A 17,149-nucleotide genomic window follows, 5' to 3' on the forward strand; every position below is an offset into this window, starting at 1 on the left:
TACCATAGGATAAGTGCATATCTTCTTATTCTGGTGGTGATTTTTTTTAAAAAAAGTTTTGTTTATCATAGTATTAAAAATGGCAATGTTTGTTAAAGTAATAATTTAATTCACTCTACTTTGAGATATATATTGAAATTATTCAGGTTTTGTTGTTGTTTTGAGCTCCCTGTTGTGACCACATGATAAAGTTTCAGGGTTTTTTAAAAAGTAGGAAATAATGAGAAATATCAAGTCCCTGCATATTAATATACAGTTTATTCTGATGCAATCTAAAAATAGGCAGATACTTGAATGAATTCAGCAAATAGTGTTGTGCACAGCATGCTAGTAGAAGCAGTATTGGTGGGAGAATTGGGCTCACTTGAAATAAAATCAAGGACGATTACTAGTCAGAGTCTTCAAGAAACTTTATGCACCATTTACTCCCTTCTCCTTTCCAACTCTTTGTTGGTGCACAGAGGTCATAATGTCACCATATATGAAAGGATGCATACAATTCACTGTGTAATGCAGGCATTCTGTAATGCAGCCATTCAGCAACTGAACGTGGTGAATCCTGGATAAAACTTCCTCCAACTTTTTCCAGCTATTTTTAGAGCTGAGAATGTTTAATATTCTTTCTTATTACCTTTTTCAACACTGCATTTTTAACCGTTCATCTTTGACTTTACCACAGGGATTCAGCAGTCTCTAACAATAAAACGCCACACAATAGTTCCATCAGCCACATTGAATCTGTCCTCCAGCAGCTTGATGAAGCCCAAGTACAGATGGAAGAGCTCTTTCATGAGAGAAAGATTAAGCTAGACATTTTCCTTCAGCTCCGAATTTTCGAACAGTACACCATTGAGGTAAGGGTTGCACTGAATACTCTGAAAGGGAAGAGCCTTTGAGGAAACTTGGGGTGGGAAGAGATGGACGATCAATTTTTTGTTTGTTTTATGATAATGTTTGAAAGTCAATTCCTAGCCTTATATGCATTTATTCAATGTGACCAGAATGTATACTCTGTAGTTTAGCATAGACAGCTCAAGGAGGTGAGCGGAGGTGGATGCTCTTTCAGGAGGGCATTACCTAACCTTGGTGCCACAAAAGAAACATACCTTGTGCCCACCTGTTATCTGTCTCATGGTGAAAGGGCACAGAGCAGGCCCTCCAATACTGACCTCAACATTGATGGGGACAGCTGTGGATACAAATCAAAACAGAAAGTTGACCTTCAGAGTAATACTGAAAATTACTAGACCTCAAGTAGGGGAAATAACATCAGAAATAAAGGAAAGAACCCAAACCGAATATATACATAATGGGCCTAGTTTTGGCAGTTTGCACTTTAAGAGGGAATTTGTATGTTCAGGTGATAGGACTATACAGCATTAACAAATATTATTGGCAGGGAAGAATAACATGTGCAGGAAAAGAATTTATTATTATTATTATTATTCTGAAAATGTTTATACTTGAAATTACTGAAATAAGCCCCATGGAATCAGGACCCTGTGGGAGCAAGACTACTCTATTCACTTCCCTGCTACGGAAATACTCCTCATGAATCTCAGCATGAATCTTAAGAGCAGCTGTTCTTCATACAATTAATTTAACCCAGCATTTGAACTGTGAAGCATTTAAGGAAGTTTTTGAAATATATATATATATTTATTTATCATTGCCATTAAAGAATGATTTGATTTCAATAGGAACAGAATTTGAGTGGGCACAAGGGTGCTATGTTTCATGCTGGCTGTACGGTACTCAATCAGGATGCATGTGTGTACTCTGCCTTGTCTGTGTCAGGAGAGACATTTAAAAAAGGAAGGAAGAAAAGGAAGGCTTTTATGGCAACAGTACTGTCAGTAACACGCCTCCTGTGAGAGCCTGAATTCTTTTTCCTGCAACTCAAGCCGTTTCTCCATTATTACTATTATTTATTTATTAAATTTGCATACCACAACCCTCCATCCAAACATCACAGGGCAGTTCACAACATAAAAATACAATATAAAAATGAGAACATAAAATACATTTTAAAAAAGAACAGAAACAAACAAGGGGGGATAGAAGATCTGTAAAAGCAGCCTTCTGAAATCCCATCTCTATGAATTTCTGCCCCAGGTTTAGTGATGCTGATTGAAATTAGCACTCACGCATTTGCTGTCTACTGTTATTCTGACTTGGATTTCCAAGAACTGTAAATTGTCAATGCTCACATGACACGGCAAGTCGAACTACAGCTTACTGGGACAGAAAGAATGTGTGGGCTCGTGGAGAGTTTGCAGCTGCTTTGTTGTTCCCTAGGCTTTTTTTTTTTTACTATTGCATTTCACTGTCATGGCCCTCACTACCAGATGAAGAACTTGAACTCCCAGGTCACTTTCTTCCAAAGACTTTAATGCTTAAATCAGAGGAGTACATAAGCAAGGCAGTGTTCCATGGTGCAGTAGATGTGCAAGAGGATTAGCTCCAACAAGCAGCATGCCCCCTGCATTTTTCTTTTGAAGGATGGGTGGGCACAGCACTAAGTGCAACAAACAGCAGGGTCTTGAGGCTGGAGAAACAAAGAGGCACTCCTCCAGGTGGATTCAGCTTGCAAGCTCTGTTTATGCTGGCACTCAGCATCTGATTTACCCTCAGTAGCCTCCTCCTCTGAAGGAACCTCATCACTCATAGGAGGAGGTGCCACAACAGAAGGGATCTGACATGGGGTGCCCAGTGGCTCTGGAGCAGAACACTTCTCTGCTAATCTGCCAGGACTCTCCCCTGGATCTTACTCTCCATCCTCCACATTACCAGCTGCTTCTGGATTCTGACACTCCTTGGAGTCCTCCTTCTCACTAATACTTTCCTCAGGGTTGTCCAGCTCTCTGAGCTTCTCCCATTCTTCTTCAGGATCAGACCACCATGACACATCTGTAGGACTCATGTCATGGGCTGAGCTATGTCCTTAGTGTGTTGTCTGTACCTGGACTCATGCTGAAGCTCTTTCCCTACTAACCACAAACAACAGCCAATAACAAACCTTGGCTACAACACATGGTTAGAGGAGTGAATTTTTTGTTGCTGTAGATGGTTGTTGCTTGCTCCGTTCGTCATCGCTTCCCTTCCCCAACTTACCCTTCCCTTTTACTCCAAGCAACTGTGTACAATAACCCTAGAAACTCCACCAGTGCTCACCAATCAGATACTACTATCCACATGGCGAGAACCAATGAATTCATAAAACAAGAATAGGCCAGGGTTAGCCAACATGGTGCCCTCTAGATTTTGCTGGACTCCAACTCCCATCAGCCCCAGCCAGTATGGCTAATGATCAGGGATGATGGTAGGTAGAGTCCAGCAACAGTTGGGGAGAATACAATACTGGCTACCCCTGCTGTAGTGTCTCCACTTCATCAGCCCCATTTATTACTTTAGAAATATTTATAAACCACTTAATTAACGAGCTCTCTAAGCAGTGCACATAATAAAATTATAAAGCAGCTAAAATCTACAACCCTATTATATATATATACATACACACACACACAAAATAATTATCATTCCATTGAAACCTTGGATAATATAATTAGGCTGCAATCCCCTATGTCCACTTACATGAAGGTAAGCTTCTCGCAAAATATAATTATCCTAAGGAAGATCCATTTATCTTTTCTGTGAATGGCTCTGAGACCTCCAGGTATAGGGCGGTATATTAATTCTAATAATAATAATAATAATAATAATAATAATAATTTATTCTCATAGGCAGCTAAATTGTACTGATTTTGAGATGTTTGAAAATACCCAATTTGGGCAATTTCTTCAATTACCCACAACTTCCAGTCCAAGGTGATCTTACCTCTACGATTCTGATATAATAAACATTACATCATTTTGCTTTATGCAATATCATAAACATTATATATCTTTATTTTATGCACTTCTGAAAAACATGTCTTGCTTCCAAACACCATTGTATCTTGTATAATAACCAGTTAAATCTGTTGGGCTTTGAAATATAGACTGTAATTACAGAAAAGAACAAAGCAGTTTTAGATTATTTTTCTCAGTAACCATGTTTTTGATGGCTTATAATGCTTATTCTGTATTGCTTGTTTTTATTTTGAAGGTAACAGCTGAGTTAGATGCCTGGAATGAGGACTTGCTAAGGCAAATGAATGATTTCAATACTGAGGACCTGACCCTGGCAGAGCAGCGCCTGCAGAGACACACAGAGCGGAAGCTGGCTATGAACAACATGACCTTTGAGGTCATCCAGCAAGGGCAAGATTTACACCAGTACATCATGGAAGTCCAAGCTTCAGGCAAGTGACATACATTTATTTTTACTTTCCAGTTTTCTCCCTTATGGCTCATGTTAGCATGCTTTCACATCTACAAGAGCTATTCTCAAGGAAATAAAACAACCAAGAGAAATTAAGTGAAGCCTAGCACTATCGGAGTACACACGAACACTGAAGCTAGGTAAAGTTCAAATCAGAAAGATGTTTCTGCTGTTCCATACCTGCCCTGTTTCCATGGGATTTGTGCTTGGGAGTAATACAGAGAGCTTATGCAGTTTATACTTCAGCCCAGTTAGTTAACTCTAACTAACTAACAGCCCAGTTAGTTACACAATGGAGGTAAGGGAATGTTCCTGCCTATCTAGGGGATCTTTTTTCACTTACAACTTCTCCAGCTGCTTAAAGTGCTAGCAGAGGCAATATGAAACATAGCCATCTTGGGAGATGTGGTCTTGTAAACCTGCGGTATTGAAAACTGGATGGAAGTGAAAATCACTAGAAAATCTGGGCCCAAACAAAATAACACCTTCATTACTAAATAAGATAGAATGGCTCTTGAACTTCACATTCAGGGCATGGTAATCTATCCTCCCCTTTGGGAGGAAGGTTCTTTTTAAATGCCAGATACAGCACACATTTGTTATAATTAGCCTGCATATGGTGTTGTGTCCTCAGGACTTTTCCTGCATTTAGTATGCTTGACTTCGCTACATGTCTTTGATCTGGCTGCATTAACAATTTTCAATCACACACACGGCTGGTGTATTTCTGATTGTGATAACTCATCAGTGGCAATCAGTAAAGGGCCTAGGATATCAAAGGGCAGCTGGCTCCCCTGTGATGAATGATTTGGCCTTTCTGTCTTGCCACATGTCAAACAGTTTTAAGCCACATATACAATGACAAAACTGGGATTTCTTAAAATGCTGGTATTAACAGAACTACTTTTTCTGTTGCTTTGAATGTATTGTCTTAGGTAAAATAGTGATTCATTAATGTTTTTGCTGGGTGGATTTATTTTCCTAAATCACAGGGAAATTTTAACTGGGTTTGAATGCAGAACCTTTCTATATACTATGCTTCTTTATGGTCCTTTACTTGGAGTCTGGATCCTAAGAAAACTTTTGGGAGCATGTGGTGGGCAGAGTGTACCTCCTCTTGACTGCAAACCAAGACTCTTGTCCTCAGCATTGAACAAAGCAACACATAAATGATCACATTGAACCCACGAGCCTGAGTTCAGAACATAAAAAAGGTTTATTTTCCTTTGGCTCTGTCTCTTCCTTTTCTGCTATGTGGTGTGAAAGAGAAGTATAATCTTCTCTTATAATGTGCCAAAATCAAAAGGATATTTACTGTGAATTTCAGTAAGTCTGTCCTCTCTCTTTCTCATAAAATCAGTGGTGTACAAGAGACAGAAAGAGTTTTTTCTTCACCTTAATTTTAAAAAGTAATCAGTATTCTTTAGTTAAACATTGCATCCCTGAAAGGCTGAGAGCGATTACTCACTGCAAAACTGTTGCTTCAGACGGCCATGGGGAAGAGAAGCTGCAGCTGGAAGAATAACATTTTGGTAGCTACACAACACATTTCCTATACAGACACCAGCTGCAGATACGTTAGATTTGAGCAACTAGCAAACTGATTTCTTGGTGCTTCACAAGGCATCTGTAAATGTGAATGGGTTTATCTACAATAAATTACCAACAGAAAAGTTCAGGGGGTTGTTAGAAGTCACAGCACTTTTCCAGGCTGCCACCTTTTTCCTTTTGTTAGGAGCAGGTCCACTGTTCCATCTGAGGAATTGTTTTTCATTACAGGCATTGAATTGATCTGTGAAAAAGACATTGATCTAGCAACACAAGTGCAAGAACTGCTGGAATTTCTTCATGAGAAGCAACATGAGCTGGAGCTCAATGCTGATCAGACGCACAAGCGGCTGGAGCAGTGCCTTCAGCTCCGACACTTGCAGGCAGAGGTCAAGCAGGTCAGAGCTTTTCACCATTGTCATTAGTCTGTTTTTGTGTTGGCTTAAATGTTTCTGGAAGACATGCTGAGCTGCGACATATTGAAAGTGTTAAACTCCCTGGGTGGTATTTAGCTTAGTTTTTTCTCAAAAACAACATGAATTGGCAGCTTCCAGATATATTTTATTTGAAAAAACTTTTGTTGCTCATTCTATAGGATCTCCACTAGAAAGTAATATCTTGATCTGCTAATGTTGCATGCATAGTTATGTTTCTGATGTAAGCTTGGACTTTGATATCTAGTACAGAGGCTGAGATCATGAGAAAGTTTAGTTTTCAAAAGCAGGTTTCTAGACCTCTTTTTGTGTAGGACATATTAAATTGTGCAGTAGACAGTACCACGGGTAACAGCTCAAGTACCCAAAGGAATCTTGAATTGGATCAGGGCATTGGTATTTTGTGTTGCTCATGGTTCTCTTCTGTCCAGCCTTCCATCATTCAACAGCTTGATATGGGTAACAGGCCTGACTGAAGCCCTTCATGCTTGGGAAATTAAGTCTAAAGCTCCTCAATCCATCTAACTGCTTTTGTAAACCAACCTTAAATTTATCACTGTGGACAATGGCACTTGAGCCCTTCCCTTTCAGCTTTACATACTTTCTTCCTTATTGTCATTCTGATAAGAAATATTCAGGATGGACTTCTGGCGCTGCCGTCATGGCGAACTGCAGATCCCACGATAGCAGACACCAGCGTTGCAGTTAATTAAGGATAATCTGGCAGCAATTATCCTTGCAAGCCCCACCCCGGGGTCAGGGGCGGAGCTTTCACTCACAGATCATCCAATAACTGCCTCGCTCTGATGGATGGCGGGGCAGGGACACAGAGTGCATAGTACTGCATGTATTGGAAACCCCCCAATGCGGTCGCCATGAGCGGAGGTACTTCTGTTTCTTTTAAGATGGATCTGAATTTGGACTTAAGAAACAGATGTGCTCTGGATGAAGGAGAAAGATAACCTGCTAAATGAATCAGCCACTGAGTGCCAATGTTTTGATCTGGAGAGGACTCTCGTTGTAATTGGATTGCTATGTAAGTGAAGGGGAAGCCTTTGTTCTCTTTTACAATATATTTGCTTTGCTATGATTAAGCAAGCCTTCACTGAAGAAGAATTAATTAATTGCTAATGGAATAAAATTACTAATGGATTAAAACTATATATGGAATGCAAGAGGGATTCAACAAGAACTATAATTTTCTTTACGGAGTACTGGAAAGAATAGACTTTGTGAAATACTGTGATGATTTGTGACATTGCCTACTAAAGAGGGCTCTAACTCTGATTTATTACGGTTTTGATGAGACACCAGCTTGTTAGTAGATTGGAAAGGACTAAGGGAGATAAAAACTGGAAGAAAACCAGGAGTCACGGCCGGACTCTGGAATACTTTTGGTTTTAGAAAGGCAAAATGGAAGCTGTGGTGTAATGAGAATTAAGTTCTCAAGGGAGGGGCAATGTTGAAGAGGATTGATTGATTACAACATGAAGGAAAAGAAGAATGAAAACAAATATTTCACACAGAAAACTGCAAGAAATAAATTCCCTTTGCAAGTTAATGGATATGGATTTGCTAAATACGAACGAAAATCATCACACCAGTGGCTGTTAAAATAAAGGATCAAGATCGGAATTGTTGTATTTGGACTAATTAAGAGAATTGGCGCAGGACCAAGGAATAACATCAACTCCTGATAGCCAGAACATGGGAAGTCATCCAAAAATGCTGAATTCAGAACTGATTAATTGGCTCTTTTGATTGTATTAATGTGGCCTCCATTGGATTGTTATAAATAAAAAAATAATAAAAATTATTTATATAAAAAAGAAATATTTGAGGATGGTTAGTATGGACACTTTCAAGACGGAGCAAGCTTGTTTTCTACTGCTCTGGATGGTAGGACCCAAACCAATGGATTCAAGTTACAAGAAAGGAGATTCCAACTAAACCTCAGGAATAACTTTCTGAAGTAAAGTGCTGTTCATCAGCGGAACAGGCTCCCACGAGAGGTGGACTTTCCTTCCTTGGAGGTTTTTAAGCAGAGGTTGGCGATGGCCATTTGTCATGTATGATTTAATTGAGATTCCTACATTGCAGGGGGTCGGACTAGATGACCCTTGGGGTCCCTTCCAATTCTATGATTCTATAGTGCACTTTTCTGAGAAACCATTTCATTGTTTTTAAAGCATACACATAGTTTGGTTGAGATGCATTGTTCTATTTTGCCCAGTAGAATATGTACTCTTCTTGTTATGAGCAAGGTTGTCCTAGTAGAACAAGTATTCAGAAAGTACTTTCAGCGAGGTAAAGTACTGAACACAGTTGCTGTGAAACTGCAAATATTCAGACAAATGTTAATAACCCATAGCATTCTCTGATACACAGAAATAGAACATTTTGTTACTGGTACAAAAAAACAACACATGTTGAGAACTAGACACATGTTACTGCTAAGTGGGGAGCTGGAAGAAGGCAGAGTTGTGTGTTTGTGTGTGTGTGTGTGTGTGTTTGTGTTTGAAGTAGGTTTCTTTCATTACTTAGCAAACATAACCAGAAAAATGTCTAGAGTTTGTTTCTGGAAATAGAACAGCACTGTACATATGACAGAATGGATTTTATTTTGCCACATGCTGCCTTGAGTGCCTCCTATTGAAGCAAAAAAGTAGTATATAAATGTGTTTAAAATTAATAATAGAATAAATGTATATGTGTGGCTGCTTGTGTGGGCCAATGGATGTGGGAAATTTGAAGTATCAGGTAAATTGGCAGGATCCACTGATCCATGAATCGTCCAGCAGCCATAAAGTGGTTGTGTGGTTGCTTCACTCAAGTTCCATTTGGTTTCCGTTTGCTATGCACCGCTGCCCAGCCTCATACTTCATAGCTTTCTCAACAAGCTAGTGTGATCATGTGCTCCCAAACAGTATAAATTCTAGAACACAATGTGAGAACGCTAAAATATCCCCTTTTACTTTATAAAGTGATTTTCAAGCTATCAGCAAATGGTGTTGGTTGTTCAAAACGCATCAGAAAATCAGAGGCACTGTGGACAGGGCTTCCAGTAATCAACCAAAGGGGCTCCTCTATTATCTGCACTTTTTCTCCCCATGATCTTATCACTAGTCAGGAGCACTGCGAAATTTCTTAAACTTCAGGCAATTTAAAAAAATCAGTTGTTGCGGTTTCTAGTGCTTCAAATGCTGAAAGGATTTGTAAGGCCTAAACTTCCATTTTGCTGGCTCTTGCTGCCAATCAGAGACAGTCGTTGAAACTGCCCCTGATGTATCATGACCTTGGCTGGCAACTAAGAGGAGACAGGGAAGCAGAGGAATAGAAACATTTACACCCTTGTAACATATTGACAACTAACAGCCTTTTTTGTAACACTGGAGTAATATGATTAGTGTAATACAATCACCTGTTGAAAATGTTTTCACATTTAAAACTATGTTAAAGTTTCCAGACTGTCTTCAGGGGCAGCTCCACATGGAAGACATTACAGTGGTCATAAGACTCTTAGGGAAATCTATGGCACTTGTTTGTATCTGTAACTCATTCTGAACCTTTCCCTTTCTGATTTTAATTCTTATTCTTGCTTGGAAAACTATCTATATACCAATATATATTATCTGCCTTAAAATATTCCCTCAAAATTTCATTTTGAAGGAATTATTGCTTTAAAAGATGCAGAATGAGTCATGCTATTTCCATAGTGTGCTCCAACCATCTACAAACTTGTGCAGAGTAATCTAAAGCCCAAACAAAGTGTGCATGGATTTAGGAGTGAACTTTCAAACTGTTTCAAAAGAGATGTTAACAGCTGTGGTTCATTAGTTTCTTTAGAGTTTCTTTAACGTTATTGGGAAGCCTTTCTCACTCCAATGCTTTACAGCAAGCCCATGGTGAAAACACATTTTATTTGTTCAGCTGAATACTTTAAAAGTCAATTGATTATTAACCTGTGAATTATTACAGCTATAGCTTTCCCTGGAAAGAGCTGGGTTTAAATATATCACTGCCCTGTCATAAAGCGGCTGGATTTGGCTTCCTGTGGGATGAGTCATAATCAAAATCACTTAGTGAAATTGGAATTTATATTGATTTTGGCCTGTTGTTCGTTTCCAGTCCAGATCCAAATGGGTTTCCCTTTCACTTTAGAGCATCTGAGACGATGAATGGTCTCAAATCCATTACCAAATTGCCCTTGCTCTTAGGATTAGAGGAAGAGTGGGCTGCTACCAACCAATACCTGGTGCTTACTCAACTCAACTTTTGCTGATACAGTAGAAAGTCTGGAGAGCTCTAGAATGCCTACATGTGGTTGCATTTTAACATAATGGTGCTTGGAGATATCTGAAATTGTTTTTTCCCCTTCCCTTTCTCATTAGGAAAGTTTTCTGTTTTCAACAGTATATGCCATTGGCTTGGTTGTTAAGGCAATGAGTTGAAACTTGGAGTAATTGGATATAAAGGATGTGTAATGTGCATGGGGGCTGACTCTCTCTGTAGAATACTTAATAAAATAGGTGGCTGGTTTTTCACATTCTCTTATGCTAAGACAGAGAGAGATAATTAAGGGTGTGCCTTCTACCATTATCTATCATATCATCTAGTTGTTTGTTTCTCCAAACTGTCCTGCCCAGTAGTTTTCCACTTTCTTCAAATGGAAGACTTTGCTTAGGCTGCCACCAAATATGTCTGTCCCCCCCAGCTCCCCACACAGCTACTTCTGACTACTCCCAGTTCTGACCCTTTATAGCATCTTTGACTGCTTAGTCTTTCATCTGCAAACCAGATCAAAAGTATACCATGGCGTGAAATATTAAGGTACAAAACTGAGGCACTGATGTGTCAAAAATTAGTGCTTCCTAGAATGTCAGATCAGGGAATAGAGATTCAGCCTGGTTCTGTCTCTGAGCCTGGATGCCCAGATTTCAGCAGTGGCAGGTAGTGGTTTTGCATAGCTGAGACTGGTGCACCTTTGAAATTCCTGCCTAGTCTTCTCTAGGGGGTTAGTCAGCCATTAGGCAAATACCTCTTTTTTTTTAAAGGTCTTTAACCTGTTGATGTTTTACTTCAGGTTTATTTCTCATCTGTACAAGTTTTTATGTGTTCTCGTTGGTTTTATCTTACTATTACTGGCTGTTCTTTAAAAAATTGTTTTATTGTATTTTTGTTATGATTGTTGTTAGCCACCTTGGATGCTATATGTAGAAAACTGAAATATAAACTGAAATGATGATGATGATATTGATAAAGTTTTTTTGGCTAAAATTATTTTCCACCACAAGTTCCAGGGAGGCATTCTTTTAATATGTAGCTATTTCAGTAGAAATGAGGACCAAACTATGTGTGATGTTTATCACATAGTTTGCCCAAGAGTGTAAACTTCTTCCTGCACAAAGTGCTATAATGGATGGCCAAATCCATATCAGGATATTGGCATATCAGTTTCCTTTGCTGTCCACCATGGTGTCAGTCTGAATGACGGGTCCCACATCTGCAATACCCATTTTTGGGGGGTATTCAATTTATCTCAGTCAGAATGTTCCCCCTATATAAATTGTTGGTGTGGGGGCAGGCAGGGCTTATACAGATCAAGATTGTGGTGAGGGAAGCAAAGAGTTAAAGGGTTTGATCAGACTCCCAAACTGGCAATTTATGAAAGCAAAATCTTGAACTCAAGGGCAAAGTATGTCATAAGCATCATGTGTAGTTTGGCCCTTAGATCGGTGCAGAGAAAGTCAGAATTAAAACCAGTTATTGCAGCAAGAGCAATTACGATTCTTGAAAACTTGAGTCAAGTCAGGAGCTGACGTGACTCTGAGCATTCCACAGCATTATTCTGCTTTTTCATCAAAAAGAAAATTATTTAGTGCTTTTCTATGGGTCTTCAGGCTCCACTTAAATCCTGAGATATTTAATGTCTCCAAAAACTGATAAAATCTTCAATTTGGATGAAATGTCTGCCTAAAGGTTACTGCCTTTGTTAGTTTGTCTGTGCATTTAGAGATAATAGGCATATCGGTTACTTCATTGAAAGTGGTGATCAGAGAAGTGTCTGGGGAATGCATTAATCCATATACATAGTTTCTTGTTAAATGCATGTTAACACCATAGGAGCCTGTGCCAGCTAACAAGCATTTTGTGTAATGCAGATACATATTATTTATGCATATAAATGCTGATTTCCAGCCACATCCTAAGAGCCAAATTTATGAGGTTAATGCTAAAAGGGCTTTTGAAGTCATTGCTTTGTTACCTATTATTTGTGGTGTATTTAAGGATAACAAATCAGTTTTGGTTTCTCTCAGGTTCTTATTTTTCCAACCGTAAGTTCAGCTAGCATTTTCTTTAAAAGTCTGAATGCAAATTGATAACATTTCTGTGCATTTTTCTCCTAATATAAACATTTTTGTTTATATTGGTGCTTCACTGTATTATTAATGCTTATTATTATATGTATACCACTTACATCCCAAAATGGCTTCTATTAAATTAATACATAATTAAAATACACAATAACATTAAATCATCCTTAAAGTATACAATAAAACAATCAATTAAAAAGCATAACACACAATTAAAAACAGTTAAAACTACAGGTCTGTTTTCAGAAGGCAGCAGAATGCCAACACTGATGGGGCTTCTCATATTTCAGCAGGGAGGGTAAACAGGCAGGCAAATCAGACACACTCCATCCAGTTCACCCTTTTCGATCTCAGTGATACAAGCTAGTTTGGTTCCCTCATCCATTGATGGGTAAGGTCTTATTACTTACTGACCTGTTGTTGCATAACAGCAACATCAGACTATAGAGCCTGGAGGATGCTGTTAGCCTGCATAAAGCTATATCCAGCTGCAAGTGCATGGCTTTTTATTAAGGAGTACCCAGTGTCATTTGTTAGAAGGCAGTATGTAAATACTGTAAATGAATGAATAAAGTACCCAGGGTGGAGGAGTTACACAGCTCATTTTCTAGGTACTCTGTCCAGTGGAGGACAAGCACCTCACTTCACCTTAACAAAGGAAAGGTACACTGCGGAACATGTACTTAGAAGCACTGAGTCCAAATTTTCAAACTCTGGATGATGGAATGGAAATGTCTCCAACACTTATATCATATTTAAAGGTTAAATCTGCTAAACCTGGCCTTCTTAGTTGTACCAACATTTGTAACCTTGAGGAAAGATTCAGCCCCCTCCTCAGCAGATAGATGAGAGAGATGTGGGTTGATGTGCCTCATTTCCTTGGCCAGCCCTAATGCTGGGATGTCTTTGCACAATTGTCCCTATTCTTACTGTGTTTATGGCAATTAAGCTAATGCCTGGATTTTCATGGGAGATTCCCAGAGAGAATGGGAAAAGGTACTAGATGGATACACAAAGCTATAGGAAAGAGGTTAATCCCTATTCCTTCGTTTTTCAGCAAACCCTTTAGGAGATTACTGTAACATTTCCTAATTGTAGTAGCTTAAATGCTCTACCCGATGATGATGATGATCAGCACAATCACTATTATCCCTGAATCCTCCAGACAAATTTCATTTACGAAGAGCTTTGCAAAGGAGGACATGTATTAAGTTTCCAAGATGATGTAAAGAGTAATTAATGTCTCTAGAAAATGTGGATGAGTAACTGCAAATTCCTTTATCCTATTTGCTTAAAGGCTCATCAGAACATAAAGGAGTTGCTGTAGTGTAGCAGAACAAATTTCTCATTCTGGCCACTAGTGGCATTTGTCCCACAACTAACAGCGCAATCCTATGCGTGGGAGAAGTTAACCCTGCTGACTTCAGTGGGACTACATGTATGTAGTGTCACGGTCTGAGTCATATGAAACCATTCTTGGCTTCAGTTTTCATCCCCTGGAGGTGGTTCTCTTACTGTTGTTGACATCCATCTGTCTTGGGAGGAGTGTACCTTTGAGGGTGAAGTCAAACTGTTGGAAGCTTGCAGTGCCTGCTGTGGCTGTAGAAATTGATGCAGGAGAGACATGTTTTGTTGCAGCTGGGGCAGATGAAGGCATCTGGTTTTGCTGTTGCAGATGCACCATGATGTTTCTCTTACTAGGCTGGGTGAAATAATGGCACTTTTGTGTTAAGGTAGCCATACAGCCAAAGTATCATTTGACATACATCTCAAAATCCATCATTTGTAATATATAAGGCCTATTGTCTATGAATGCATTGGCCCAAAGCAGTTTACAGTATGAAGAAAGTCAAATTGTCACAGTAGATCATCGTCTGTTTCAGTTTGCTCTCATGAAATGACGCCTCATTTCTTCTCAGGCTATGTAAAATGTACAATTCCTGATGCAAGTGCAAATTTATCTAGCAAGTGAAAAATGATAGTGTATGGACTCCCCACAGTTTTGTTGCATCAAGCTTACATCCCAATTGTATAGGGCAAGTATCAATATGTGGTAGATCAAGACTAATCCAAGTGTTATGTATTCTACATTTAAACAATGGAATGTATATAAGGAAGGGGGAGGAATGTTGCAGTCATCTTATGTACTGTATCTAAATATCATTGGCTTGAGAACTGCACCAACTATTTAAAGAGTGGGAAGTTGAAGTGTCATTTTTATGTATTATGCACACATGCAATGGCAACTTGAGGTTTTGTCAACACATCAACAAAATGAAGAATGACCCACAACACCAGTCCATGTTGCTAAGGTCACCAACCAATTTTGCTGTTGCATGCAACATTTAGCTGCCTTTCCTGTTGCTAGAACAGGCAGGTGTAAAATTAAAATAAAATGGGCTGCTGTGCTGATCGCTAGTCTACATTTTAGGGGTCAGCTATACACTGTGTACAATTGTGTGTACTGCAGCTCTGAGGTTGTTTTCTTTCTTTTAAAAAAAAGAAAAGAAAAACAGTTGGTGTACATTTTGAACAAAGAATTGGGTGTAGTGCTTCATCACTGTTACAAGACTCAAATACTTCCCCAATGGCATTATAAAAAGTATGTGATTTGGATAATAGTAGGTGGTTAAACACACACAGTATTGCTCAAAACTACCTTTTCAGAATGTGTTTTTAAAGTATTATTATTATTAGCATTAGCATTAGTGTTGGGGCTGCATCGCACAAAGTTGCAGTGAGGGACTATCACTCAATAGTGGACCTCATGTTTTGCATGCAGAGAGTTCCAGGTTTGGTATCTGTCATCTGCAGGCAGTACTTGGAAAGTCTCCTCTTGGAGACCCTGGAAATCTGTTGCCACTTACTGTAGACAATACTAAGCTACATAGACCAATGGTCTGAGGCAGCTTCCTACATTTATGCATGCCAGGTGATTTTTTTTGGGGGGGGGGAGGGAATTAATCATGACAATATTCTTTTGGCAACTGGCCATAATGTGCGTGTGTGTGCGCGCACACTCACACACATGTGCTGATGGTGGCTTCTCATTTTGCTTTGTTGCTCTTTAAGATACATTTTCCATAAATTTGGTATGATCCTGTCAGTGTGAAACAGTTTCAACAGAAAAGGGAGTGGGATTGCTTGCCCACATATGACAGAAAATAGGAGTGCATGTTCCTCTTTTGTTTCAACTACCCAAAGTTAAGAGTTTCCTTAAATCACATTCTGGTAACTGAAACTAATGTTCCTTTTGGGAGGGTACCAGACCATCATTAGGAGAAGCCACATTATGCTCTTTCAGTTATGTATTTTTAACTAAAATCTCTCCTGATTGTACTTACTCAAATCACTGTTGAACTCACTTCCTTTTTTTTAACCCTCACCTTGCATGGGTGGTTCTCTCTACACAGTATGTTTCCCCAATAGTTAATTCAATTCTACAGTCCTCATTAAATGTTTATTCTAGACTCTCACTAATCCAGACCATCTGCTTGTAGGGATCAGTTTAAGGGCTATGTAAAAAGACATTTTTAAAAAAGGTTATCAGTGTAAACAAATCAATTAATACTGTAGGCAGATGATCTGGCACTGATGGCCTTTATTCCGTAAGCCGTGGGTTATAAACTTATCCCAGACTGCATTTAGTGACTTCAGATTGATTCTCAGAGCTGGCCCTGATTTTGGTGACTGAAGGTGATCTGGGATAATTTATATTGTAATCCTGTTCAATGTGTTATTTACACTTCTTGTCTGTTTAAGTCAGTAACAAGCCAGACAGTTAGAAGCCGGTGATGCAGAAAAGATATTGATCACCAAGTAGCTGGCAATTAGACACAGAGTTTCATATTCTTGGTATTGATTAGTTGTGCTTAACCGTAGGCTCACATAGTAACAAAACTGCAATAGCAGTGCTGGTGGTGAGATAGAGAGAAGCTACATTAATGCCCCCCACCAAAAAAACAAAACAAAGAAAACCCCAACCTAATGGAGTTACTGTGGAACTCAGAAGCTGTTTGAAATACTTATAAAACTTTTTAGCTAACTTGAATCATTTCATACTCCATGTATTCCTCAACAATTTGGAATCAGTTGTTCTCTGGTGTTATATCTCTCCCCAACCTTTCATATTTTAAGAAAACATATCCCACCCCCAATTCCATTCCATCCTGTATGTCCAAAGCAAACCCACTACAAAGTGCTGCACAGGTCAGTTGGACCTCAAAAACAGATTCTGTCCTTAGGGTTAAATTCTATCTCAAGCTGGATTTATCTTTACATAGAAGTTTTAAACGATTTCATAATGCAAATTTTCAAGAGTTGCTTCTAATTTATCATAGATATTTTTGAGGTGGTGGAAATTTCTTGAGGTATCTTTTTGTAGGGGTAAATTAGATGTTAGCTATTGGGATACATTGGACCCCTTCCATTATTTACTTTGAGTTCAGTAACTCACCTGGCATTTTGGT

General features: G+C 39.0%; 1 protein-coding gene across 14 annotated transcripts in view; it reads left to right on the plus strand.

Moving 5' to 3' along the window:
- KALRN (kalirin RhoGEF kinase) overlaps nt 1-17,149 on the plus strand; it is a 508,727-nt gene that overhangs the window by 341,052 nt on the left and 150,526 nt on the right. For all 14 annotated transcript variants that reach the window (XM_082234876.1, XM_082234882.1, XM_082234887.1 and 11 more), the window contains 3 exons: nt 680-854; nt 4,109-4,304; nt 6,104-6,270. In XM_082234876.1, the coding sequence (XP_082091002.1) occupies nt 680-854; nt 4,109-4,304; nt 6,104-6,270 (538 nt within the window). The remainder of the gene's footprint in view (nt 1-679; nt 855-4,108; nt 4,305-6,103; nt 6,271-17,149) is intronic.

The sequence above is a fragment of the Podarcis vaucheri genome, assembly GCF_965113315.1.
Source record: "Podarcis vaucheri genome assembly, chromosome: 1".
NCBI classification, from domain to species: domain Eukaryota; kingdom Metazoa; phylum Chordata; class Lepidosauria; order Squamata; family Lacertidae; genus Podarcis; species Podarcis vaucheri.